The sequence below is a fragment of the Halichoerus grypus genome, chromosome 1 (assembly GCF_964656455.1).
Source record: "Halichoerus grypus chromosome 1, mHalGry1.hap1.1, whole genome shotgun sequence".
Lineage (NCBI taxonomy): Eukaryota > Metazoa > Chordata > Mammalia > Carnivora > Phocidae > Halichoerus > Halichoerus grypus.
In genome coordinates this window covers 134,329,696-134,357,121 of record NC_135712.1, presented here as the reverse complement: position 1 = coordinate 134,357,121, position 27,426 = coordinate 134,329,696, and the positions used below count along the sequence as shown (strand labels likewise).

General features: G+C 37.4%; 1 protein-coding gene across 7 annotated transcripts in view; it reads left to right on the top strand.

The window, feature by feature from the left end:
* ZNF385D (zinc finger protein 385D) overlaps positions 1 to 27,426 on the top strand; it is an 891,953-nt gene that overhangs the window by 646,996 nt on the left and 217,531 nt on the right. For 6 of the 7 annotated variants that reach the window (XM_078072288.1, XM_078072281.1, XM_078072291.1 and 3 more), the window contains one exon: positions 17,622 to 17,764. In XM_078072288.1, the coding sequence (XP_077928414.1) occupies positions 17,622 to 17,764 (143 nt within the window). Of the gene's footprint in view, positions 1 to 9,425; positions 9,533 to 17,621; positions 17,765 to 27,426 lie in introns of those variants that run through there. The other variant, XM_036102023.2, reaches the window with a different exon arrangement.

The following is a 27,426-nucleotide window of genomic DNA, read 5'->3' as shown; positions in this document are numbered from 1 at the left end:
CTACAGTGGTGGAATTATAGTATAGACCATATGGTTCACAAAGCCTAGAATATTTATTATTTGGCTATTTCAAAAATAAAAAAAAAAGTTTGCCTACCCCTGCTCAGGGAGTCGATTACTTGATTGTTTAAGTCCCATCCTATTCTCACTCGTCCTGATTTTTTTATGTCTTCCCATATAAATCCTACAAAATTGCAGATGAGATTTAGAAGCTCATTTTTAAAAAGTTTTTAAACCTTGATAGTCATTCCTATTAGAGGACCTGAAAGTGTGCCATTTCCTCCAGACATGGTTGCAACTAAAATAACTTTTCGTATTCTTCCTCTGCACTTTCAGTCCTCTGTCTGCTTTTTCTGTCTTAAGTGAAAATGGAGAACATCTGTTCACCATCCTTCTTATATTACTTTTCAAATAGTCGGAGGCTATTAAGTCACACTGAGTCTCTTACCTGCAGGCAAACATTGCCAATAACTTTAGCTTTTCCCCATTCCTTCTCTTTTCCTATGTGCCTACTCTTGAATCATGTCCTTTTCTCTGCTTTGGATATTTACTAGGGTGTGCACTTCTTTCATAAGCTGTTAGACCGTGAACATACTTAACTAATCTTTCTGGCAACATTAAAATAAAACAGAACAATAAACAAATGAACCTTCCAGGAGTCCAGACTTTAGCTTTTTATTTTGTGAAGATTTCTATGTAATTGTGTTTCTTTTGACCTTACCTTTGTTTGAAGTTCACTAAATGTGGCCTAATGCCTTACTTTACACCCTTTTCTCTCCAGAATCAGTCCAACAATCAGGCTTAGTATGATTAATTCTTATGTTCTGAGGCTGGACTCATTAATGTTAAACATGTAGTATACTGGGTGCTTTTCACTGGCATTTGATATTTTTAGTTGGCCAACCAATTGGTTCAACATATTATAGGTGCCCAACTCTAATTTACAAGCTTTCTTTTTTCATTTCTGTCCATCCTGTGAATCAGTCAATGAAATCTCTGCTTTCCCTTTCTTTTAGTCATATTGAGTTTGATCCTTAGTCTTGGTATTTTCCGATTTGTGACACTAAAAATATGCACGATTGTTTTTTGTGTGGTTGTTTTGTTTCAACTTTTTGTATTTCTTTTATCGTTCTTTGTCTGGATTCTTCCAGAACACATGTTTTTTGTATGGGTTGCAAATACATGCAGAGCTATTGTTCTGTCCCTTTTGCTTTCCCTTCTACCCCACTTTATCTGTGATGTACATTTGTGCCTTTGGTATTATGGATGTCTTTGAGGAAGAGCCAGTTTTCCTAAGCTTGCCTCTTGAGGTACGCCCTGCCATTTCCTTTAGCAGATTTAAGCCTGCTCATTTGAAATATCTCATTACTGAAATAATCACTTTTAATTTACCAATTGTACAGCCTTTACCTTTCCAGAAACATAATGAATAATATAATTTGCTCCATGCCAATCAAATTTGCATCCCATGTGCCAGAAATGTAGGGTTTTATTCATGGACTCTATTCACATAGGCTCTCTGAACATATGACTTTTTTAAAATAAAAATAAACATGTTTTGAAGAAGATTTACTTTACCATATTCTTATGTTATCAGTGAAGGACTTCAGATATTTTGTAACAGTATAATACTCTGAAATGTGATGGGAGAGTCTGAGTTCTTTGCAAACAGTTCCACTATGCTCATATCTATAGTTGGAATTTATCAATCAGTTGAGATCCTACCCAGACTAGCTAAATGAAAATGTAGCCAAGGACAATTGAAAATGGAGGACAAAATTAAAAATGAAAATACAGACTCTCCAAAACATCTACCTGGCTTTGTGGCAGTGGGCATTAAAGAAAGGCTGAGCATACAACATGGCTTTCTGTGGGGAAGAAGAAATATAAGATTGTGAGCTTGTGTGTAAGAATAGAAAAGAAAGGAATTGGGTAGCACTCATGATTTGGCTAGAGGTATTTGACAAAAAGAGCCAACTAAAATTTTGGCTAGACTAATTGAATTCTTCAGCTACAAGCAGGACTGCCATAAACAATTATTATCAAGATTTCCCCAGTGCCAATATGCCATCTAAAACTGTCTGTCTGGAATAGTTGTGAAAATGTAGCAAATGGACAAGAAAGCTACTCATAAAATTAAGTGGCCTTGATTCCAGTCCATGTGAATACCAGGACATGTGACGTTTTGGTTAAAAAAAAAAGTGCCAGTCATATCTGATATTGTTAATTAAACATCACACATGGCTCTTTACTAAAAAAAAAGAAAAGAAGAAGATGGGCTTCAAACTATATGAAAATATGGAGCAAAGACCAAAGTAAGGCCAACCAATGTTCAGTGAGAAGCTGGTTTGCTTTTGTTAATAAATGCTAATATTAACAAATTGTCCTTGTTTTTACTTGATGGTTCAGAGAAATATTTTATCAAATAAGAGAAAACTATTTTTCCAAAGGGGTTGCTGAAGAGAATAGGGATGGAAAAAAGAATGTGCTCATTCCCTGGCTATTGCTTTCGTTTTATCTTTATTTAAAGGGCTTGGGATCATATTTACTTTTATTAAAACTTACCCAGTGCATTCATGACAGTGGGCAACCAATAAATATTTGATGAATGTTTGTAAGAGAGAATGAACGTGCCAAGAAGTAAATCCGAGAGGACAGAGAAGTGAGGGGCAATAAGAGAGAAGAGGTGACTGAGCAGGGAAGTAATTAAAAACAAAGCTAAGCAGGGATGACTGTGAATCAGTATTATGTCCATTTTTCCACTGACCAAAAATAATAGTAAATGTTTCCATGCTAGATTCTGAGTCAGCTATTTTAGACACAGAGCTGGTCTCTGTCTCATGCAATACTTTGTCAGATAATGTCATGCACTTAATTACTTTCCAATTTAGAAGATAGAAATAGGCACGCCTGGGTGGCTCAGTCGGTTAAGCGTCTGCTTTCAGCTCAGGTCATGATCCCAGGGTCCTGGGATAGAGTCTCACATCAGGCTCCTTGCTCAGCGGGGAGCCTGCTTCTCCCTCTGCCTGCCACTTCCCCTGCTAGTGCTCTCTCTCTCTCTGTTAAATAAATAAATAAATAAATAAATCTTAAAAAAAATAAAATAAATTAAAAGATAGAAATACTTCTGTGGGTTACCATGAGCTCTTCGAAGAGTGGGTGTTTCCGTATAGGACATCTTTTTGGGTAGTTTCCATTTTGTTTACAGGTTGTTTCAGTAACAGCTCTGTCTAGGTCAAGCGGGTCATTTGCATATCTGATTTGAATTTGATCATTCCCCAGATTGTCTTTCCTAACACCCCCTCTCCTGTTCCTTCCTTCCTCCCTTCTTTCCTTTTCACTCCTCTCTTTTTAATATTATTTCCTATTCCTACCACCACAGTGCTTATACATTGAAAACAGGCATCAGTGAATATTTCATGTTCTTAGTAGGAATGAACCAAATAGTATTAATGAAATTAAATGTAGTTTGCCATTTCCATTTACTCTCTTTGGATTAGTTTTCAGAGAAACGATGTCTTATTTATCCATTCATTTATTCATTCACTCAAGAACACTTAACTGCCCATAAATTTCAAAGCACTTCATTAGGCATCATGAGAAAAATTAAGGTAACACAGACATGAACACTCCCCTTCAAAAGCTTTTTATGCCATAGCCAAATAACTCCACTAGTAAATAAAAAATAAGACCCAACATAATGATTAATGATTTCAACAATAACTTCAATGAAATCAAATTTCATAAAATATTGTATATCAATTTATTTCCTATCATTTAAATAAAATAATAATGAAAACAACAATAAGAAGAGTTACTATAATTTAGTATTTACTCTGTTAAATATTTCTCATGTAATCCTTAAATCCTGTGATTTAGCTGTTATTTTCCTTAATCTATAGGAGAAGAAACTACATAGGTGTTAAGTTCCTTAGGACATGAAAATGTTGGAATTTGGATTCAGGTTTCTGATGATAAAGCCTGTTCTCATAACTACTTAAAATATTCTGTGGAAGTTTGCAAAAGATAAAATTGATTTTGGTGCTAAATGGACAGGGGGAGGGAGAAGTGGCATTTCAGCTAAACCTTGAAGGGCAGGGAGGAGTTAAATGACACAAATGTGAAAAAAATTAAACAAGTATTTTCCTTATCTCAGTTATATGATGAAGCCCCTCACTGGTATGAATAGGCAAGAAAAGGTCATAATGACATTGATAACATGGGAGACAGATAGTTAGCTCTTGGAAGGCATAATGACTTTTGAAAATGATATGCAGGACAGATCAGAATCATTCAGGAAAATGCAGGGGCAATTTCAGAAGAGACGCTTCTTGCAGAAATTTCTCTCCTCTCTCAGCAGGCATTCCTGCTCAAAGCAATTTGACTCATTCTGTTTTGTTCTTCCTTTGGGATTAATGTCCTTTCAAAAGCACAAAATAATCTTTACAATTTAAGGCAAACAGGCCCACGAATTTAAAAGGACTAACTCCAATTCTCCGTGTCTGTGATCAGAACCCCTTCTCCAGTTTCTTTTTTGGGTCGGTAGTTCTTTTGTTTAACACCGACCTTTCTGGGTTTACATTGATCAGGTCAGTCCACAGGTTTCCACTCTCTGAGACAGATCAATGAGGAAGAATAGCTATGAGGAAGCTGTATATTCTCAAGGTGTTCAATCACATCCGAGTCAGGAGGGGGTCTCACAAAACATATTCACTATGTCTACAGTCACTGTTGCAGAAAGCCAAGGAATGGAAATCTCCTACTCATTGAGGAGCAAGTGCAAATCTCCAGTTGTCCTCATAACCTGGGCAAGCTTTGGCAGAGAAGTCAAATGCCCTTCTTTGTCCTTTCACCAGATTCTAACCCAGAGAAGGCTGAACACTTCGCCAAATAGCTTGGTATAAGGACACCATGAGGGTGCTTCCACTGTCCATCTTCCCACGCTTACAAAGCATTTCCAGGTGTCTTCTAACCTGATTGATAAGAACAGAGTTTAGGATGCCTTAATGTCATCATGTTTAAGTCATTTTGAGTATCCTGTTGGGGGTAGCAAACTTTGATCAACTGAATTAGATACTGGTATGTTGTGTTGGAAGGATTCTGAGGTCCCAACTAAATATATGATTGATTGGTAACTATGCCCTGAGTACTAGAAAAGAAAGCAGTATCATGGATTTGTATCCTTGGCTTATGGGGACAATGGATAGAATATGATTTTTACCAAGAGCAGGAATATTGAAATCTGTCATTAGTGGTTGCCTTCCTACTTTGAATTAGCTGCACCAAAGTATTTAATTTCATACAGCCTCAGTTTCACTACTATAAAAATTAAATTACTAAGAGTTAACAGATTGTGAAAATTAAAATCCTATGTATATATAAAGTGCTCAAAAATTGAGAGTGGTTATTATTATTATTTTAATGTTTATTGTTATTATTTGAAATTGAATAATTCAGCGCATATAGTCCACCACACACCAGCAGAGTACGATTTAATTACTGGAATATTTTATCCTAATGGCTAAATTAAATATTTCTCTTCAAAATTTATTTAGGCCTGTGCTATCTGGATACTCAAATTCTAATTCTTCTAATAAGAAGATGAGCTTCTAGTAAATTTGTAGTCAAAGAAAAATCAGAGACAATTTCTGTGATGCCCTACATTAGCCAGTTAGTTCTGGCTCAGTCTGAGTTGAGTCAAATCAATGGGTATTAGTAGCACAAATCAGGATGTATATGTACCTCATGGCAAGCAAAGAACTAAATAATTTAGGCTGGAATTCATAGGAGGGTGAAAAGTTGATTATGGTAAGCAGAAAGAAATCTGTGTTCTCTTGTTTCCCTTGGTCTCTGGTCTTGGACTTTTGGCCAGAGCCTGGTATTCTCTGAGTTCAGGGCCACTCCAGAAGATTCTCTCAGATGGATCCTTTACTGCCCATCATCTCTCCCAACATGGCTCCCAGCAGTAACAGCTCCTAGGGATTATTTGCTTCCCCTTCATTTTAGTTTCACTTTAATCCTCGTTTTTAACTGCAGTATTTTATGATGTCTTTTATTTTATCACATTATAGATGTCCCTTTTCATTCTGTGTTACGTTTTGGTGATGGCTCCATAACCTTGGTATGATGACTTTCTCCTCCCTGAGGCTACAAGCAATTTCTGTTGTTTTTTTTTTTTTTTTTTTTCTGGATTTGTAAATCCTGTATCTGCTCCCTCCTAGCTATTTGAATGTGAAAACTTAGGTCCTTCACTCAGAGGCAATTTCTGTTTCCATCAGTACCTCTTTCACATTGGTGGGAATCACAACTTGGTAGGTATTTGAGAGGAAGAAGGGTGTAATATAATCAAAGAATATGGGCTTTGGAATCAGACATCTCTGGTTTCTAATTCTTCTTGGCTCTACCACTTAACAAGGTGGTTTATCTTCAGTAAATGGATCTCACTAAGTCTCTGTTTCTTCATCTGTATAATGAGAACAAGGATATCTTCATTGTTTACATAAATAATGTATATAAATTGCCATCTAGCACAGAACTTAGAATATAAAAAGTGCTCAAAATGACAGGACTTCTTATAAAAATAAAATATGGCTATGTGTATCTTCTCACTTACAATCACTTATGGACATTTTATTTTTCTTCCATTTTAAAGCCAGTCATTTTCAGGACACTATAATTACTACAGTTCTGATAGTAACTGATTTTATATCTCTTCCAAGGACCAAATGTTTCAGAATTAGAAGAAAATATAAAGTTAGGTTTGTTTTAAGCAAAACCTGCCAGAAGAAACAATCACATTGGGGCCGAGACTAAACAGAGCACATGTCAGCTCCACAGGGAATGTTCTTGAGGAAACTGAAATCAGAATTTCTTTTTGCTATTATAGGATTTGTAAGAATGTTCACCAACGCAATAGAAATCAGAACTCACAGTTCCTACACCTTAGAAGCTAAGAGGTGCTACGAATGGGATGTGCCAAGTGTAGGCCCCTTAAGACAGCAAAAATGTGATTGTCACTCTTTTTAATATATCTTATTTTTATTTGGTGATGGTGATAGTGACACATTATTTCTCAATGTCACCCAGTGTTAATCCAGCTGCATTTCCTAGGAATTCTGTGTCATAACTGTTATGAAAGAAAATTCAATTGAAATGTGGGGAAAAAAATCGCAGTGAAACATTGAATGAAAACATTCACAATCAAGTGAATGCTCTAACAGATATTAGTCTTAAATTCAATTGAATTAATTATGATGGATGTAAGTTTAACTTCTACTTTGCTCTTCTGGACTGTGTAGTTGAAGTGAAAGGGAAAACTAAACCAGTAACAGGTTAATTCAAACAGAAAAAATGGTATCTTTGGATGAATGCATCTGCTTAGTTCATTCAGGCTGCTTTAATGGAATACCACGGACTGGGTGGCTTATAATTAACAGCCATTTATTTCTCACAGTTCTGGAGCCTGGTAAGTCCAAGATCAAAGCACAGGCAGATTTGGTGTCTGGTAAGGCCTACTTTCTGGTGCATAGACTTCTGCCTCACATGTGGAAGGGGCAGGATTCTTTCTGGGGCCTCTTCAGTAAAGGCACTAATCCCATTCTTAAGGGCTCCACCCTCATGACCTAAACACGGCCAAAGGCCCCGCCTCCAAATACCATCACACTGGGGGCTGGGTTTCAACATATTAATTTAGGGAGGGGCACAAACATTCAGTCTATTGCGTTATGGTATCTGGTAGATTCAATATATGCATAATATGCAATATACTGGATTATAAGCACCAATGGAGCAAGAAACTGAAATTGCTTCTTGAATATTCCAGTGCCTTACAAATGAGTCCCTCTCAGTACACATTCATTTGATTTGCTTTGGCAAAGTTTAATTTAAATCAGTTTTTTGTTTATAGAATTTGTTGTTCTCTTTTACACGTCATCAAAAAAATGGCAATATCTGAATAAAATGTAGCTATAATGGCTTAAACTCTGGAAGCAGAATGTTTGGTGTCAAATTTTGGCGTTACACCTTACTAATGGTGTGACCTTGAGCAATTGTCTTTAACCTCATCATTATTCCTTTTTTTTTTTTTAATTCAAAAGGCTATGAAAGGACAAAGGAGCTATATACTACGTACAGTTCTCTGCACAGTTCCCCTTGTGCAGGAGCTGAAATGTAATTGCTTTTAGGCTGATGGAGGAAAGGGGAGTTGTTTAAAAGACAGAATAAATTCACACCTAAAAATGAAATCCATGGTTAAGAAACTTATGTTGAGAGAAAATGCTAATAAAATTATGTTATAAACAGATTAGAGCCTTTTATGTTTAGACCATGTATTTAGTTTTTTTTTTTTAAAGAAAAGAATCAACAATGGAAGCTTAATTGAACTAATTATTGGTCTAAAAATTGGACTAAAAATATATGATAAAATGTTCCTTGCCTTTTAGCAATACACACCAATAAACTCTGTTAGTTTAGGGCGCCTGGGTGGCTCAGTTGGTTAAGCATCTGCCTTCGGCTCATGTCATGATCCTGGGGTCCTGGGATGGAGTCCCGCATCAGGCTTCTCCCTCTGCCTCTCTTTCTCTATCTCTCATGAATAAATAAATAAAATCTTTAAAAAAATGTTCTCTGATAGTTTAGTCCCCATTTATGTTCTCTTCTTCCAGGAAGTTGCTGGTTAGTTTGCCTCTAGGCAGACATATTCTCCCCCTCTCATCTTGCTCTTTCCAGTCCTTCTGGGTCTTTCTCACTGGGCTAAGGATCGGATTGTCAAGGTGTAGGCTTAGGCCCGGGCCTCTTCTAATGCTTCCCAGGGAAATCTTTCTCATGTCCAGATTTCCTATCTGATGACTCTCCAGTGTTTGCTCAGAGTGGAATCTGCCCAGAACTGGCCTCTAAGCAGTGGGCCCTCTTATCCAATGGCTACTTTTCCACTTAGACCTCAGGTTCATTAGGTCAAAAACTTAGCTTGTCTTCTTCTCTTAGATTTGCTCTTCTTGTCAACTAATAGCTTCACCATTTACATAATAAAAATACTACTTAAGATAAATGGAGGTGGTGTGTAATTCTTACTTAACTCATTTTGTTTTATTGTTTTTTAAAGATTTTATTTATTTATTTGAGATTGAGAGGGAGACAGAAGAGCAGGGGCAGAGGGAGAGGGAGAAGCAGGCTCTCCGCTGAGCAGGGAGCCTGAGGGACACAGGGCTCACTCCCACCCAGGACCCCAGCTGGGATCAAGATCTGAGCTGAAGGCAGCCACTTAACCAACTGAACTACCCAGGTGCCCCCTTATTTAACTCATTTTAATAGTACTGGGAGAACTACACCACACCATTTAAGCTCAGGAGATGTTTTATTAATACCTTGGATCACATTTAGTATCTACACAGATTGGCAAGGACTTGGAGATGAAACAAAGAATGCAACACAATTATGAGAAGAAGAAAAAAAAAAAAAAACATGAGGGAAGATATTTATCAGGCTCTGGAGGAACTGCATGTCCAGCTCTACAGGCATAGGAAGGTTCATGCAGGTAAGTCCCAGTTGAAAGGCACAGATCATGGAACAGCAATGCCAAGGACCTCTTTAGAGTGAGGTGACTAAAACCTAGATATTATGAGCAAAATTACCCTGAGAGACAGATGTAGTTAGGCAGGTTTAACTGCCTATGTTAGCTGGATTTCAACACTTGGCTCTTACTGCAACTGCATTGTGACACACTTTGTTTCATTAAATAAAAGTGTTGTGATAGCACTCTCAAAGAGTATCAGATATGAATAAACATTCATTTGCCCTAGGACTGGCTCTTTTTGCATCCTTGGTTTGAAAATGTGGTATCATTTTTATCCAAAGCACTCATTATTCATTAATATTGATTTTAGCATTAAACATTTTTTTTTTAATTAGGTTTCTCATTGAGTATTATCATCATTGATCACACATAAAGATTCATATTGGCCATTGTTTTCTCCAGGAGTGGACAAGTAATCCTTTTTCGTATGATTCCAACAGTGTCTGCCTTCTGACAGTGGCCACATTTGGCTCTTGGAAAGCTTTCCTCCTCAATCCCAGACGGAGAAGAAACCAGGAGAAAGCAAGACTTTCTCTCTGATCAGCAAGACATTCTGAAACAGGCTGTATCAGGCACCTTATCTGTAAATTACTCATCACTCAAAAATGTTGGCTTTGCTCTGGAGCTGTAATGGCCAATAGAACCTTCTGCGATGATAGAAATGTTTTCTTACTGCTGCATACGACATGGTAGCCTCTAGCCACATGTGGCTATTCAGCATTTAAATGTGGCTAGTGTGGCTGAGAAACTGGATTTTTAATTTTACTAATTTTTATTTAAAATAGCCACACATGGCTAATGACTACCGTATTGGACACCTTGGTACTAGAGCATCTTTATTACTACTTATAATTTATTTTGTGAAATTAAATCTTGGGCAATTCCTCTTGAGGAAAATTTTACATTTTTACATCTTATGTCCCTGGTACTGAGTTGAGAGGAATTTTTCAAGCAAAATCTTTTGACTTCCTGTGAGCAGGTACTAATCCTGAGTTATGTACCCTTTGACAGAGGGGCTGAAGTACAGGAGTAAAAGCCTAAAACTCCTTACTCTGACAGTACTAACAGATTTTTCTGCAGTGTTTCCCAGGCACCAGAAATTGTCATGACAGTTAGCTAAATAAATAAGAGATTCTACTTTTCTTCTAGTGAAGACTTGACTCAGGATATTGGCAACTAGATAATAGCATTTTTTTTTTTTTAATTCTGGTCATGACATTCACTGACAGTGACAGAGAAAGCAATGTTAGCTAGTCCTTCTTAGGTTCCTTCCAAAATGAGTTTTGAGGTGATTTACTGAAATGCTAAAATACCACAACGTAAGATGAAAAAATACGGAATTTGGATAAGGGGAAACATGGCTGGCTCACATGTGTTCTCTTTCATGGTTTAAGATGGAGTCCTGACCATTGACTCGGGCTAATGTTTCTGAATCAGTGTTTCCAGAGTGATGCTCCAGTTGCCCTGACTCATATTCCTATTCTCACCTGATCCCTCTCTGTGGTCAAGAACAGGATGTGAGAGCGCAGCCACCGTCCTGTGTGGCTTAGTGCTGCCACCTGCCTGTGAATCAGACCTTGCTTTAACACTGGAATTGACCTGCCAAGGGCCAGTCACTTTAGGCCAATGAGGACCTTCATCCTGAGGGAGAAAGTGCTGGGTCAACTTTCCAAAACCTAGCAGGTAAATCGACAATCTAAAATAGGAAGGAAATGAAAGTAATAGAAGAAAAATGTGAAAAGTCACATTAAATCCAGATTTTATTTCAAAATAAGTTTCTAGTTTTATCATTCAGTTGGGAACAATATTTAAACAAAGATCAGAACTGAATGGGACTTTGGATCACTGGGTTTATGGGAACATGGTAAACATAAGTTTTCTAGCCAGAAAGTTGAAAAATCATCATAACACTGAAGTACCCAACGAACAACCTTGAGCATTTGAGAGGCAGTCACACAAGGGAATACAACAAACACGTATTTATTTTTCTGATTTGGCAAGTAGATGTTAAAGAATGCAAACTTGAGGGCTTTTGAAACATATCTGATATGATATGCATGTCTTTCTGGATTCTTTCTCAAATATAGGGCAGTGCCAGGATGTTCCCATGGTAGATAAATATCTGCGATAAATACTGAATATTCCTTTATCATAGTCTTTACAAGGAATGTGTTTATTGGGTTTTTTGTTTTTTTTTAAGCAGTAATAAAAATTTCAAGATTTCTCATTTTAATGCATTACGTCTGGCTGCAAAGGAGCTGCTTGCCTTATATGGCAAAACTGACTTTGTAGAGTGTTCCTTTTACTGCTATTTTGTTGATTTTTGTGGTTCTTTTAATTTAAAAGCTATTTGCATCAGTACTGTGAAAATTCTTAAGGTCACTCGGATTCACAACAAATGCCATTTCTTACCTGTGTGATTTTAAGTAAGATATTTTGCTTCATAGAGCTTTGGCTTTTGAGCTCATAAATTGAGTATTACAGTAGATACATGCAGAGTTGTTGTGCATTTTATTATTTTTTATTTTTTTAAGTTTTTATTTAAATTCCAGTTTGTTAACATACAGTGTAATATTAGTTTAAGGTGTACAATTTAGTGATTCAGTACCTACATACAACACCCAGGGCTCATCACAAGTCCCTCCTTAATCCCCTTCCCCTATTTCACCCATCCCCCACCCACCTCCCCTCTGGTAACCATCAGTTTGTTGGTGTGCATTTTAAAGGAATTAAGGGATAGCAGACATGGTCCATGCAATTACTCAGTAGATTCATAAAATTTAGCTGTATTCTCTACACTCATTCCCACCCATGCTGGCTGGCCGATTTCACAGCACTCTATGGCCAGTGTTTTGTGTCAAATCAACTTTTACCTTTATGCCCCCAATACTCATTTGTTTTCTACTTCATGATAGTGGTATCAGATCTAAATTTTTTATGTCTACCATCCCATAGACCCCAGAATTCCTAGTGCACCTTTCCTTCCCGCAATGCACATGGCAAATTCTAACTGAAGTAGTTGGAAATAGATGTGAGTAGTGTTCTATGTGAATTCATAGTTGCTTCACAAGTAACTACTTAGGACTTGATACTACTTAAAATGCTCTTGGTGTTTTCCTGTTAGGTATGAATATTCTAAGTGCTTTACTGGTTTAATCATAGCTCACTATTGAAATATATATATTATATTTGTAGATAAGTATAAATATAATTATTTATATATTTAATATATAAATTAATGTGTATTTTTAATAAAAATATATAGTTAAATTTATATATATACATATATGTGTGTGTGTGTGTATAAAACTGACGGTTAAGGATAAAGATACCATGGAAATTATTTATCTGATCAGGAAATTGAGGATTTCTGCTGCTTTTATAAATGTAGACTTAAAAAATATTTTCATATATTATATAATAATCATATATGTTAATATATTTATATACATATTTATACATGTATATATAATTATATATTTGTTATATATATATATACATATATATGATTCCCAGTCCTAAAGCATACACGGTTTTGAATATTTAACAGCTGCAACCCTTGATTATTTTGAACTTCAGTTTTGTCGTTTGGAGAAATGAAAGATTAAGTAGTAGGTTAAGCTGTCAGGCTGTCAGACAGGACATCTGTGACTGTTTGATAAACCCTGAATGCCTGAATGGATCAAGTGCAGAAGTTCAAGGTTAAAAGTGTTATATTACAGAAAGAACACTGTCCCACTCTGAAGGAGTATTTCAAAATATTGATTTACAAAGTATCCTCTTTGTGAAGACTGTTTCTGCAGGGGTCAAAATAAACAAAGTGAACGGTATGAACATGCTTTTAAAATTGTCTTGATTGACTGCTTTCAGAGAGCCCCAATTTGTGTCTGGAGGAATTTGAACAGCTCCTTTGGAATTTATTAGGTTCATTAAAAAATACATGCCTCACTTAGTGAGCGCCAATTGGCCACGCATTGGGCTGGGCACTGTATACATAATATCTCTAATAAGATAGGCTTCAAGTGACAACTGGCTTAGAATTCCTTTTCTTCTGTATGAATTATTAAAATGAACATTTCCAAATTTATATTTTAATTGATTTTCAGAAATGCAAACTTTTGAAGTGAATGTATCTTACTCTGTCACATAATCTTTATTAACAACTAGTCTATTAACAAATAAGTTACTCATGTATTTTTTCAAATTCATGTTTGTACTTTTGTGAATATACAGCTGTCTTATGAATACACCAAGGTAATATTTAATGTTTGCTCTATAGTTCAATTCTAAATTCTAAATATAACCTAGCAGAAATAAACATAAAAAAGGGACAGAGAAATTTTGTGAGCTTTAATGATTATCTTATTTACTGTATTTACCTAAATTATTCAATACCTTAGTGTCTAACATTCTATACTCAATGAATGTTTTTATTTGCTGACTTTCATGGTATGTTAGAAATTTGGTATATGGAGAGATATTAACTGCTCTGAAATCAGAATAATTTAATTGTTAAAATTGCATAGGCTATGAAAGAGGTGGTACTAGACTTAGGTAGGTAGGGTTTCAAACATAAAAGGTATGAGCTTATATTTTTTTTCAGTCTCCACTCATGGAGGCTTCAAAATGCTTTCCTCAAATTAAGAATACCAATATTTCCAGAAGTGTGACATTCCAATGAATGAAGTGACACTGTTAATAAACAATAACAACAAAACTACTCTTTTTTAACATATAGTAATGCCTACAAATTCATTGTGTATTTTGATGTTTATTATTGTTAAGGTCATTTTATAATAAAGAAAATAATAATAAATGTATATTTGTATCCTAAATGCAGTAGTTTCTGTTAAAAAATGAAGAAATGAAATAGTTGTTTTCTCAAGGAGAGTATTTTAATCTGCTTTACAAATGAAATATGTTTCATTTGATGATTTTGATTTTGTGCTCTTTGCAAATAATATTCTTGCTGCTGAGCATGTACAGATTGGTGCAAGGCAATATTTCAGGACATATCCAAATTTTAAAAGTAGAAATGGTAGTCACAGATAATTTTTAAGAGAGAGCTTCAGTTTTATACCTCAGTATCAGCATTATGGATTTTGTGGCAAGTATCTATTTTAGAATAAAGCAATTCAACATTTCACTTAGACTCATAATAGTTATACCCTGCTGTCCAAGAACTGGAAGTGGACTCAGACTTTATTAGAGACCATCTTCTATGAGGAGTGAGGCATACAGGACTGGGCAGAGGGAAAAGTTGAGCTGTGAGGCAGTCGCAACAGAGGCCTCAGTCTATCCTAGATCTTATGAGGAGGTCTAGAGCAGAAGTACAGGTTCAGAGTCATCCTGCCTTGAGGCATAAAGAAGAAGCCACGACACCCCTGTTATCAATCAGTCATTGCACACTGGAAGACTTTGACCTGGGCTGAGGCAGCACCCTCTGGCCCAAGGCAGTGTGTGTGCAGATTCTCAGTGTGAGTTATCAGCTACCAGCTCTTCCCAGCTCTGCCAGGAGCTGGGGAAGGGGGCGGTGGAAGCACACTGCAGCATCTACTACACCTGTATTTGCACAGCTAGTAGCCAAAATGTGTGTAGTCACACATGTGCTCTGCTCTCCAACCGTCTTTTTGGTTTACCTCTTCAAACAGCTAAGAAGAGATGGGCTCAAATAATTTGCCTAGGTTCCCCAAATTTTATGACTCTTCCTTGATATTTTTGCATCCTTATTAAGGAAAACCCAGTGGCAACATTGAGAGAAGGTCTTTAGCTGCATGTATAAGTTAAATGAAATACATATCTCGGAGGAAGAGAGGTGGGACTTAACTTTATCAAGCAGTCAATCAACTTTGTGCCTCTCATTGTGTTGGATAAAATAAATAAGCTTGGGCTATCTTTTTAACATTTTTGGTCATCCTGAACCAGAGGGGGACTTATAAATGAAATAATTACAGAATATGTTCCTGCTGAATTGCATTCTTTTAATTACAAGAATGGAACATTTCAATGGAAGCTACATTAACAACCAAAGAGTTTTCCAACTTATTTTTTCTTCATAATATTATGTTAGCCCTTACTTGATTTCTGATATTTTAGACTCAAACAAGGTAATGGATATATATGAACACCTTTTGCAAAGAGTGATGTGTGACGCAGATAAAAATAATATAAAATTATTTATTAAAGCTCACTATTATTTGTGCTCACGTTAAACTATATCATTGATTTCCACCCAGACATATTTTACTTTGAGTTTTCTAAAGACATACTGACCAAAACTTTGTTTTGTTTCTTTAACTTTTTATCAAAAGAAATTTTTAGTAATACTAAACTCAAGACAAAACTATGACCAAAGTTTTATGGATGCTCTCTCTAAGAAAGTTTAGACACCCACACTCAATATACTAACAGGTGGACAATAAAATACATTTATGGTGTGCTCTGGTGAATGTAGACTTGTTATTTTTTGCTTTTATCTATGCTTGCTTTAACATCTGTCCTCTATTTTCTGACTTGTACTACTTTTTATTTTAATTGGTTTGCTGATTCAAACTTGTTGCCGTTGGCCTTGCTGTTGTTAAGGAATATTTTAAAAGGGAAGTGAAAAGAGTGGTAAAAATACTGGTTTTGTTAATTTGGCTCCAGCTGATTTTATACCTGGAAATAGGAGAGTTAATGGGTTTTTTGTATGGTTAATTACATCTTGTGCTGATGGCTTCTGTTGTAGGCATTAAGTCACCCACCTTGTTAACCGATCTACTGGTCTAGTAGGGTTAGATTTGCCATTGGGGAATCATTTTTAGAATGTTTACCTTGTGTTCAGATAACTGATTGAAGGCAGGATGATGGTTGTGTCCAGTTGACCAGAGAGGTGATTGTGAGATTTTTAAAGATTATTCCTATGGGTCTCACTCTACTTTGTTTTGAAAACAAAATGGCAGGCAAGTAAGTGGCACAGACATGAGCCTCTCTTCTCTCTTCTGCCTCTTAGGGTTCTTTTCCATGAGAAAGGAAAAATCCCACTGTGCTTTTTTTCCTAATGCTTCTTGGATTTTCACCAGCAGGTTTTTACAGTCTGTTGCTTGCCTCTCAGATTAGAAGAATGCTGGCATATTTTAACGGTTTCCTAGGATTCAAACAGCCTTTAATTAAGAGCAAATTGATGTTTTGGAATGTTACCAAAATATGGGAGACTGAACACTGAGATGGGCTTCTTTCCTTCCAGCTTCTGAGTGCATGGAGCCCTATAATGGGGAGTGGGGGAGAAGGGTGGGGGTGCTCCGTTGCAAACAGCTGGTTGCCTACTAGTATGCAAAGGGTGTCTTTGTTGGCATAATATTCCCACTGCTTGCTCATTGGTGGCCTTCTAAATTCCACCTACTCACAACTGGGAAGGAGGTAGGTAGTCATAGAATGCTCAAAGCTGCCAGGGTGCTGAACAGTTCAGGGACTGCTTGGTTTGTAGCTGGGTTCACTTGTTTTAATCCTCCAGTTGCCAGGGCAGTAACATATGGCTGCCTGTATTTGTGGTTAAGTTTCTTTTCCATGCCAAGTTCATGTCTTCTTGCTGCCAGAGTTTTGGATGTGGTGGAAAAGAGCAGTTCTGTAAAGTAATCACTTAGACTCGATGCATATTCTGAGTAGAAGTTCGTTTTCAAAGAGGGATGAGAGTGCAACGGAGGGAGGGGTTTTCCTTTTGAATCAAGGGATCTTAGTGAAAGAGTTGTTGCTGATCCAATCCAGAGCTTTAGGCCAGAAAGGAAGGATAGATGGTAGAGTATGAAATGTTGGAAATGGTAACTGTTACTTACACAACTGTGCAGTTACTATCTGAGGAGGGAAAGGGAGCAGCTTAACTAGCTCCCTCTGCCTAATGGCAGATCCGCTCATTGACCACTTCCTAGCTGAGGCCACTACACTCCCTGTCTTGTTTTTTCCAGTGACCCACAAAGCTGGCCTTTTGGGCTCAAAAGACACCTTGATGGTTTTTTGTTTTTGTTTTTAGCATGCACAATGTCGCTGATTGCTCCCTTTGCTCTCGTCTCTGCAGGTGGTACCTGCCAGAGCCCTGCTCTCCCAGCCCTGGTCCGTCCACCAGCCCCTCCTCTGCAACCTTCGCTGGATATCAAACCCTTTCTTCCCTTTCCTCTGGACACGGCAGCGGCAGTCAACCTCTTCCCCAATTTTAATGCGGTAAGTCCCCAGGTCACATTTGCATGTGGCCGAGTGGTAAGTGCCAGGAGTACTTTGTTGTTGTTGCTATTGTTGCTTTCCTTTTTTTGAAAGAAAGGATTATTTTAGTTTTTCAAATTAATGCTCATATAAAATGTTTTGTTAGTTCTCAGAGGAGAGTCTGCTGCAGGGTCCTTTCAATACAGTAGTTGAGGTCAGAGAGTTCCTTTTTTATAGCTGAGCCTTTGGGACTTGTTATGAACAATAAATTCATTTGGCTGCAAAGTTGTAACCTTGGTGCAGAATAGAAAAGGAAGTTGACCCAATAGAAATAAGAGTAGTCCTGATGTGCCAGGGGTAAGTTGGTCACTACCTCCATTTTGCTGTTATCATTTATTCCATGGATGGTCTGAAAGCTACAAGGTAGCTGGTTGTCTGGTTATATAAGGTCCCCAGAGCCAGGATCCTTCAAGGGAAAATGAAAAGAGATTTAATCCAACTGGGTTGGTCTTGAGTTCATGTCTCCCGTTTAGAGTCTTTCTGGGTAATACTAATGATTCCATTATTTTGTTGGAATCATTAAAACTTAATGAATTTATTAAAGAGAACATTAGAATTCAAGTAAGTGTCTAAAAACTTGAACGAGTTTCTTCTGAGTCCTACACTTTAATTTTCCAAATCTGTTGCTTCTTTTCTAATTTAATAAAGAGGACCCCGATAAGCACAATAGTGATGCATTCCATTTGCAGAGCACTTTTTTCCCCCTTAACTTAAAGCAACTCAGCATTCTGGTGGTAGGAGGGTTTCTTTTGTTTGTTTTACTTTTTTTGTCTTGTTTTGTTTTCCCTTCTTACCGTGTCACAGTTGCTCAGGTTAGGTCTTTCTTAAATTACTTTGTTTTTTGGGCTTTGTTAATGGCCTTCTCAGCACAAGTTCAATTACTTGCTTCTATTTTCACTCTTAGCATATCTTTGTAAGTTGACAGATTCCTCATATTCATCATCATCTCTTTTGGTACAGGCAGTGAAAGTATTCTTATGATGAAAATAGAAATAAGGGTTGAAAAGGTTAGAAACCCATGACTATTTTTTTCCTAATATCATCTGATTCAGATTTCAGCAGTTTGTCATAATGGAGGTCTGAGCTTATCAATGACAGGGTGTGTCAACACAACCAGAGCAAAGAGGATTAAGATGGTAGGTCACTGAATGCCCAGTGATCTAAATAATACAGATTTCTTATTGCAACATCTTGCTTCCACGATGGATTTTTTAAAATCTTCCCACAGTTAGATCATTCTCTTTCAGGAGATGGAAGTGGGTCTTATTTTCTTTAATAATACTTCATCCTGGGGACTCTGGTCATTCCAGGGACATGGTCCAATTATATGCTAGTCCTCGCTAAAGGGCAAGGGAGAATCAGAATGATCACGTTGCTCTTTTAGGGGTGAGGGGTTTTCCATGGGAATCTTATTTTGAAATTGATGGAGCATAAATGGAGGAGCATTAAGATCACGTTTCCAAAGTAAAGATTTCTAATCCTAGGCATTTCAATAAGTGTAGAGAAAAAATTGCTCAGCATCAAACTCTCTGATTTTTAAATGACCACACTAAAGTCCCATGGGTTCCCTTTCTCCACTGTTCAGTTAAGTGGCTTCCTGGCACAGTCTTGCTTCCCAGACGCCCAGAGATGATCCATCAAGGTGCATTACCTGGCCTCTAAGACCACTTGGCATCCTGTCAGTTAGGTCTCATGTCAGCTTTAGAACAGTTGAGGTGAAATTCCTGGAAGGCTGTAAAAAGCTGAGTTTTAAAATTTCGGTTTGCCATTTGAGAAACATTAAAAGCAATATTAATTTGATTGATGAATATTGTTTGTCATAAAAAACAAAGATGAGTGATTGGCTGAGCTATTTGACACTCAGCAAGTTTCTTTATCCTCTTTGCTACTATTTACCCTTCTTTAAAATAAAGGGAGTGGACCTAATAATCTCTTCCTTTGGGGTTTATTTCATTCATATATTTGCGCTTTTGTGGGCAAAGGCAGCATTGTGTGATGGTCAAGCTGGATCCTGTAACTAGACTGACTGTTCGAATCTCAAAGTTGCTGCTTATCATCAATATGACCTCGGGCAAGTGACATAACTCCCATGTATCTCAGTATCTTCATCTATAAAATGGGACTAATAATTAACCTACTTCTTAGGCATGTGGTAATGCTTGTGTGTGCTGAATAATGTAAAAGGCGAAAGATTTATGCGTTTTGAAGAGAAACCGGAGTATGTGTGCTGAATAACGTAAAACAGCACTCAACACATAGCAAGCACTATTTGAGTGATAGCCATTATGTTCATGCATAGGCTGTGAACTCTTCTTTTTTTTTTTTTTTTTGAATGTGGCAGTTCATTGACTGATAGCAGAAGTTTGACTTGATTCTTTTTCCTCTATGATAGATTTTGACTTCTGTTTGTATTTGTTCCATTTAAATAAAGAGACCCTCTGTTGCTACACATAATTGTTATTTCCTTTCAGTGCTAGTCAAGCTGCGACAACCAAGGATTAAGCCACTCCTTGTTTCTTACTGAGGGGGGAATGGTGGTAAAGCCCATAATCAGGTGACTTTGGACTCAGAGTTAGAGTATAGAGTGTTTCTTTAAGTAATAGCCTGACTTCTTGATTTTATAGCAGGTGTGAATCTCAATCCACGAATTCAGGGTGTATGAAACATAATTTTTTTATTGCTGTAAATTGATTTTATTTCTGATTCAAAAGACCATTTTACGGTGAAGGGAAATGCAATTTAATTCTGTTTCAGGGTGTGCTGAGATTGTAGAATCTAACAGGCTATCCATCCAACTCTTGGTGGGAAACTCCTCTGTTCGTTAAGTTATTTACCTACAAAGGCATTCATAGATGGTCAGCACCTGTTTAGCATGGCTATTTAAGTCCCCAGCTCCCAACTTTAGACACACAAACTTTGCGAGGCTGTTGGTGGTCCCTTCTGCCTAGATGTGCCAAACTGCTCTTATCTCTTTGCCAAGAAAATGATGAACCATCTGCCACCGAACAACCTTCCCGCATCAGACCTTTTTGAAGCAAGTTCATGACAATCACAGACTGACTGCCTGTTATATCTCTCCACTGAGGCTTTGTGTATGGAATCATCTGTCACTTGGGGGTAGGGTGGGGCAGAATGGTGAAAGGAAAAAAAATGAAATACAATCATGGAAACATAAATGGATATCCCTGATTATTATCCTTCTACAAGAGCATAAGCCACTAGGTTTGGATGTAAGTCAAGTAGAATAATGAAACATCTGTAAAAACATGCATAGTTAGAAGGGAAAGGAAAACAGGTGGAGAATCTGAGCTTGGATATGGATATAAAAGAGGACATTTGATAAAACATTAGGATCCCTCAGTCTACTCAAAGTCAATTTTTTAAAGATTAGCAACAGAAACTGTTCTCTTGACCTAAGGATGTTGTATCCTGGTTGTTTTGGTAGCTTTCAGACAAGAGAAAGCTTTCCTTGAATTCCTCATGTACCCCCTACCCTGCCCCTCAATCTTTTAAGACATTGGAGTTTCAGTGCTTAGGACCATTCTGATCCCATTCTGCATCAGCATTTCTTGAAAGGAACCAATCCTGGAAGTAGGTAGATGATGTTTAGGAAAGAAATATTAGGAAGTGGTATGAGTATGGTCCATTCAATCAATTGCTGTTAATTAAACATCACTATGTGGCAGGAATAGTGATAATAAAAATTATATTGTGATGTCTGCCCTGAAATAATTCAATTTATAAGGGAAGCTGAACAAATAAATATTTGTAAATATGGGTGGCTTTTATGAAGAAAGATGTATAGGATAGAATGGCAGGTTGGGGACAAGAGTGGAAGGCTGTGTGGTTGGCTTAGTTGGGGGTTGGTGAGAAAAATAGAAACTATTCTAGGCATGTAAACAGGAAGGCCTTAATATAAGGATTTAGGTGCTTACAAAGTCTTTGGAGGTGCTGGGCAGGCAAACAAAGGTCAGAGAAGGCTATTGTTGGCTCTCAATTTTTGTGCTTACTTTCATGGAATCAGGAAGTTGCAGAAATACAAGATGCTCAGTAATCCCAGTTACTTTCATCCAAATCCCATGAAATGCCTCTCTTTATGGGATCCATGCCTGAATACTGCTGGCAGAGACCCATGGGAATGTAACCCTAGGGCTTCCAGTCCTTGTGATGTAAGGAAGAGCACAGAAGAGGGAAGGCGGTGCTGAGTCGCCAATAGATGACATGATGGCAGAATGGAAAGGTTTATGCATAATCAGAAAACCTGAGCATGTTTGCAACCATGGACAAGAGGCTAAATCCTTTGGAGCCTCAGTGTCCTGTTCTGTAAAATGAGAATGAATAAATTTCTCTTAGGTTTGTGATGGGAGGGATAGCTGAATTTTAAAATGCTGGAGATTGAAGCTGAGAAGTAGCTTGGGTTACTTAGGATATTGTTTAGAATGGGAGCTGATCATCAAAAAATGCCTATACTCCTTGACAATTTTCTCCTTGGGTCTCAGAGTTGCCCCTTTGTTTTTCATTTCTCTAACATATTTTCTTCATATCCTCATCAGTAGTTATAACAATAATGAACCTTCAAAATTTTGCTGAAAATGTGCAGCTTTGGGGGACTGTGTTCATGGGGACTGCCTGTATGGCTGACCGTATGCCCCACCCCTTCCATGGTTATGTTTCCTGTTGGCATAAAGGTTAAATGAGTAAACTGACCTAATCACCTGCATACACCAGATTCTCAGTAAATATTGAGGTCTTCCTCCTTCCAGGAGAAGCATGAAAAAGAACAAGATCACATAGAGGGCCCAAAGGCAGAAAGATAGGCAAATAAAGAGAGTAACTATTTGCTTTCAGTTAGCCTAGGCTAATACCCCCCCCTTTTTTTAAGTTTATTTATTTTTAGTAATCTCTACACCCAACATGGGGCTCAAAGTCATGACACCAAGATCAAGAGTTACATGCTTTTCTGACTGAGGCATCCAGGTCCCCCATATTCTTTAACATTCAAAAAAATAAATCAATGTAGAAATGTTGACTCTGTGTTACTCCTCTCTATGAGATGATTTCATTAGGGGAGAGGAAGCCAATGGGGGAGACAGAGTTGGGGAAAGAGATACTGAGAAAGATCAGATCTTAGCATCCAACTCTACTCTAATTCCTCCTTTTTCTCAGAAAACAAGAGCTACCCTAGACACTTGAGTGTGGTGTTAGTTTCAGTTCAGAAGTGTTATCAGTTGTGTGGAGGGGGACAGGAAGGTAAAATTTATGTGATTTATAGCAGCACTTCTCATACTTTATGGTGCATGTGAATCACTGGGGGAATCATGTTAAAATGCAGGTTCTTATTTAGTAGTTCAGGTTTGGGACCTCAGATTTTGAACATCTGTGGGTATTGGGAGGGGAAGCAGGGGAATGTTTAAATACACTGGACAATTCTCACACTCCTGGAGCCTATTTCTTTATTCATTCAACAAAAGTTTATTGAGGACTGACCATGTGCCAGGCCCTTCAGAATCAGCAGTAAATCTAACAGGCTAAATTTCTGTCATTGTGGAACTTACTTTTTAATGTTTGTGTGGTGGGGTGTTAGGGAAGTTTGAAGTATTGGAAGCTATAGCTCTATGTCAAGCATAATCCTTCTGTGGTTGTGTTTCATCTCCCAGAAATATTGTGAGCCTCGCTTGTAGGGTGACCCTGTGCAGGACTTTGGCTACAGCTGTCATTTATTAAATGCTTATTATGTGCCAGGTATCTGACACTATCACCTGCCTCCCAACTGGTTAAAAGCAAAAATTATCTATGGAGCTTTAAAGCTTTTCTGTGTGTCACAGTTCCAAAATTGTTAGTGAGAAAAACACATGACTGAGTTTTTTTATTCACTTATTCATTCAATAATTTATTCATTCTACAAACTTTTGAGTCCCATGAAATAATTCTATATATTGAGACATGGGCCTCTTGAAAATAATAGCTCCATCAAAGATGCCTTTTTTTTTATTATGTTATGTTAGTCACCATACATTACATCATTAGTTTTTGATGTAGTGTTCCATGATTCATTGTTTGTGTATAACACCCAGTGCTCCATGCAGAACGTGCCCTCCTTAATACCCATCACCAGGCTAACCCATCCCCCTTCCCCCTCCCCTCTAGAATCCTCAGTTTGTTTCCTGGAGTCCATAGTCTCTCACAGTTCATCTCCCCCTCTGATTCTACCCCCCCCCCCTTAAGTTTTCCCTTCCTTCTCCTAATGTCCTCCATGCCATTCCTTATGTTCCAGTTATATGTGAAACCATATGACAGTTGTCTTTCTCTGTTTGGCTTATTTCACTTAGCATAATCTCCTCCAGTTCTGTCCTTGTCGATACAAATGGTGGGTATTCATCCTTTCTGATGGCTGAGTAATATTCCGTTGTATATATGGACCACATCTTCTTTATCCATTCATCTGTTGAAGGGCATCTCGGCTCCTTCCACAGTTTGGCTATTGTGGACATTGCTGCTATGAACATTGGGGTGCATGTGGCCCTTCTTTTCACTATATCTGTATCTTTGGAGTAAATACCCAGTAGTGCAATTGATCAAAAACCTCCCAAAAAACAAGAGTCCAATGCCTGATGGATTTCCAGGGGAGTTCTACCAAATAGTCAAAGAAGAAATAATACCTATTCTCCTGAAGCTGTTTGAAAAATTGAAACAGAAGGAAAAATTCCAAACTCATTCTATGAGGCCAACATTACCTTGATCCCAAAACCAGACAAAGACACAATCAAAAAGGAGAATTACAGACCAATATCCCTGATGAATATGGATGCCAAAATTCTAAACAAGATCCTAGCTAATAGGATCCAACAGTACATTAAAAGGATCATCCACCACGACCAGGTGGGATTTATCCCTGAGATGCAAGGGTGGTTCAACGTTCGCAAATCAATCAATGTGATAGAACACGTTAATAAGAGAAGAGACAAGAACCATACGCCCCTCTCAATTGATAGAGAAAAAGCATTTGACAAAGGCGTCTTTTATAAAGATAACCCAAATAAATGTAATGGAGAATATGAGGAAGAAGATGTAATTAATCTCTTCTGCATTTATTTGCTTATTGGACATTTATTAAGCACTGACTATATGTCTGACACTATAGCAGATAATAGAAATACAAAAAGAAGAAGGAAGAGGAAGAAGAAGGAGGAAGAGGAGAGGAGGAGGAGGAAGAGGAGAAAGAAGAAGCAAAAGGGGTGAGGGGGAAGGTGAAAGGAGGACTTGTCCTTGTATTTATCATTATTGAAATAAGTTGATTAGTCACTTCCTAAAACACTCTTCTACCAGCTACTGTGTTAATGTAGTGTTAAAACACTGCATTAGAGAGTAAGATTCAGGCAAGCAAGAACCCTGTCTATATAGTTTGCTTCATTTGTTGAAAAAATGGGGTGGAGTAGTTAAATCATTCTATAAAGGGCTCTGTAATCAAATGCTTAAATAAAGTCCTTTGAAAGTAAATGCTCCCTGAGTTCAAGGGAAGGTCAGGTCACTTGGAGGTGGCCAAGGAAAGCTATATGGTAAAGGTTAAGGTTTAATTTGGGAACTGAGATCAGTTCCATATTTATCTTTTTTGGTAAAGTAACCATAGCACAGGATTTGGAACAGTGCCAAGACTCAAAACACAATTCTAGAATGAATGAGTGGAGGATAGATGGATGCATGGATAGAGAGAGAGAGAGAGAGAGAGAGAGAGAGAGATGACAGGGAAAATGCATGATACATAATAGAAGAGAAATAGCCATTATAGTTGTGCCATAAGAAACATAATTGACGGAAATGTCTCAATAATTTAAAAAATCTAAGTACTCACTGTTTTCATACATTAGATTATTTCCATCTAACCAAAGTTATTAATTTAAGCAACTATTAGGGAACATAAGCAAGCATAGCATCAAACCATCCCCTTAATTTACATCCATAATTTTATGTTGGCTCATGCGTTTATTTACTCTGGTTATATAAAAGAACAGTGATGTTAAAATCACAGTGGTTATTTATAGAAAGTCCTCTAAAATCAGTATTTTATAATATTCATCAACTATTTCATGTGAACCCAGAAGGATTTTAACATAAAATAGTGGTGAGGCACTTTATGACGCTAAAAGGACAGCATTACATGTGTGCACCCTATATTCTACAGCTGTAGCTTAAATATGCACTTACAATATCATAATAGGTGAAGGACAAAAATACAGAACCTAAATGGGAAATGTCAGGTTCAAGTTCTTGTTATCTTCAGATATATACCCTTCAAGATTTCCTCCATCTTTAAAATGGAAATACTACCATGTTTATTGGCGCACTGGGTCTCCTTTCCTTTCAAAACCTATTCTTGACTCTTGCTTTCCTCTGAGGTTCTGTGTCTTGTTACCTGCTCCAGCTGCGGAGATGCCTCCCATCCCTCAGCCAGTGTAGGATGTTAGAGAAACAACAGTTCAGCACACGTGCACTTGTGTGTCCATACTACAGTGTTTCAGACAACTTGTAATTAAATGCTAATTAAATCCAGTTTATACGCTGTAACTGCTCTTACTAAATGTGTACAGCTGCTGGTGTCCCTAAAACATGGAGGCAGCCAGCTGGAAATTTTGGGTAGAAAAAAATAAGACTGTCTTTCTTAGTCACGACTGTAGAGGGTGTGGAAATTTTTCAGGTGAAAAATGCCATAGTAAATATAATATTGATTGCTAAGTTTCTTGTCCTTTGAAGCCAGAGGTAGCAGATCACTAGCTGGTTCTGTGCATTAAGTGTGTCATATTTGTATAGCAAAAGCCTCTTAAGAAACATCTGCTTATGAAGTCTTCTTTCATTATGTGTTTTCACACTGAAACAAATACATAAGCTTGTTTGCCGAACCCCACAGCTTCCTGTGAAGTCAAAAGCTGTAAAAGTCAGGCCTACTTATTATAAAGACTCCAAAACACAGAATGACTTAAATATAGAATAGCTCGGCTTGAAAGTAAAAGGCTAATAAACAAATGCACAACACACGAATGTTTTTTTCTATTTTAACACTTGTTTACTCTTTGAGCAGGTAACACATGTTTCTGTGATTAAAATGTAAAAAGAACAGCAAAAATGTTTCCCTTACTGTTCTTCCCTTGCCACTCAGTTCTCCTCTCTTAACTGACCATCAGGGTGGTCAGTGACTCTTCTATCTCTCTGTCCAGAGATAGATGTATGTCTGAATATGTTTCTTTCATTAAAGGTTGTGGCATAATACACATCATACACTTATTTTCCCTTATCAGTTAATCTAATCATAATGAGCTGAAACTGCTTTTGCAGAGAATATATTTGACCTATTTCCTAGTTTCTTACTAGGAATTTCTTACCAACTGTTTGATACTGGGGAAAAGAGGAGGACCCAGATAAGAGCCTGTCTAAACTCAGAGTTTATAGGATTTAGCAGCTCTTTTGGAGATCCCCACACCATACTTAGATATAGACATTGTAGAAATGAAATACACTTTTTGGAGTTAATTTGTTTCTACTCCAACTCACTTATTTTACAGATAAGCCTATAATAATTGAGAGAATTCCAGTTTCTTGGCTAGTAAGTGGCAGACATGAGAAAAAACCCG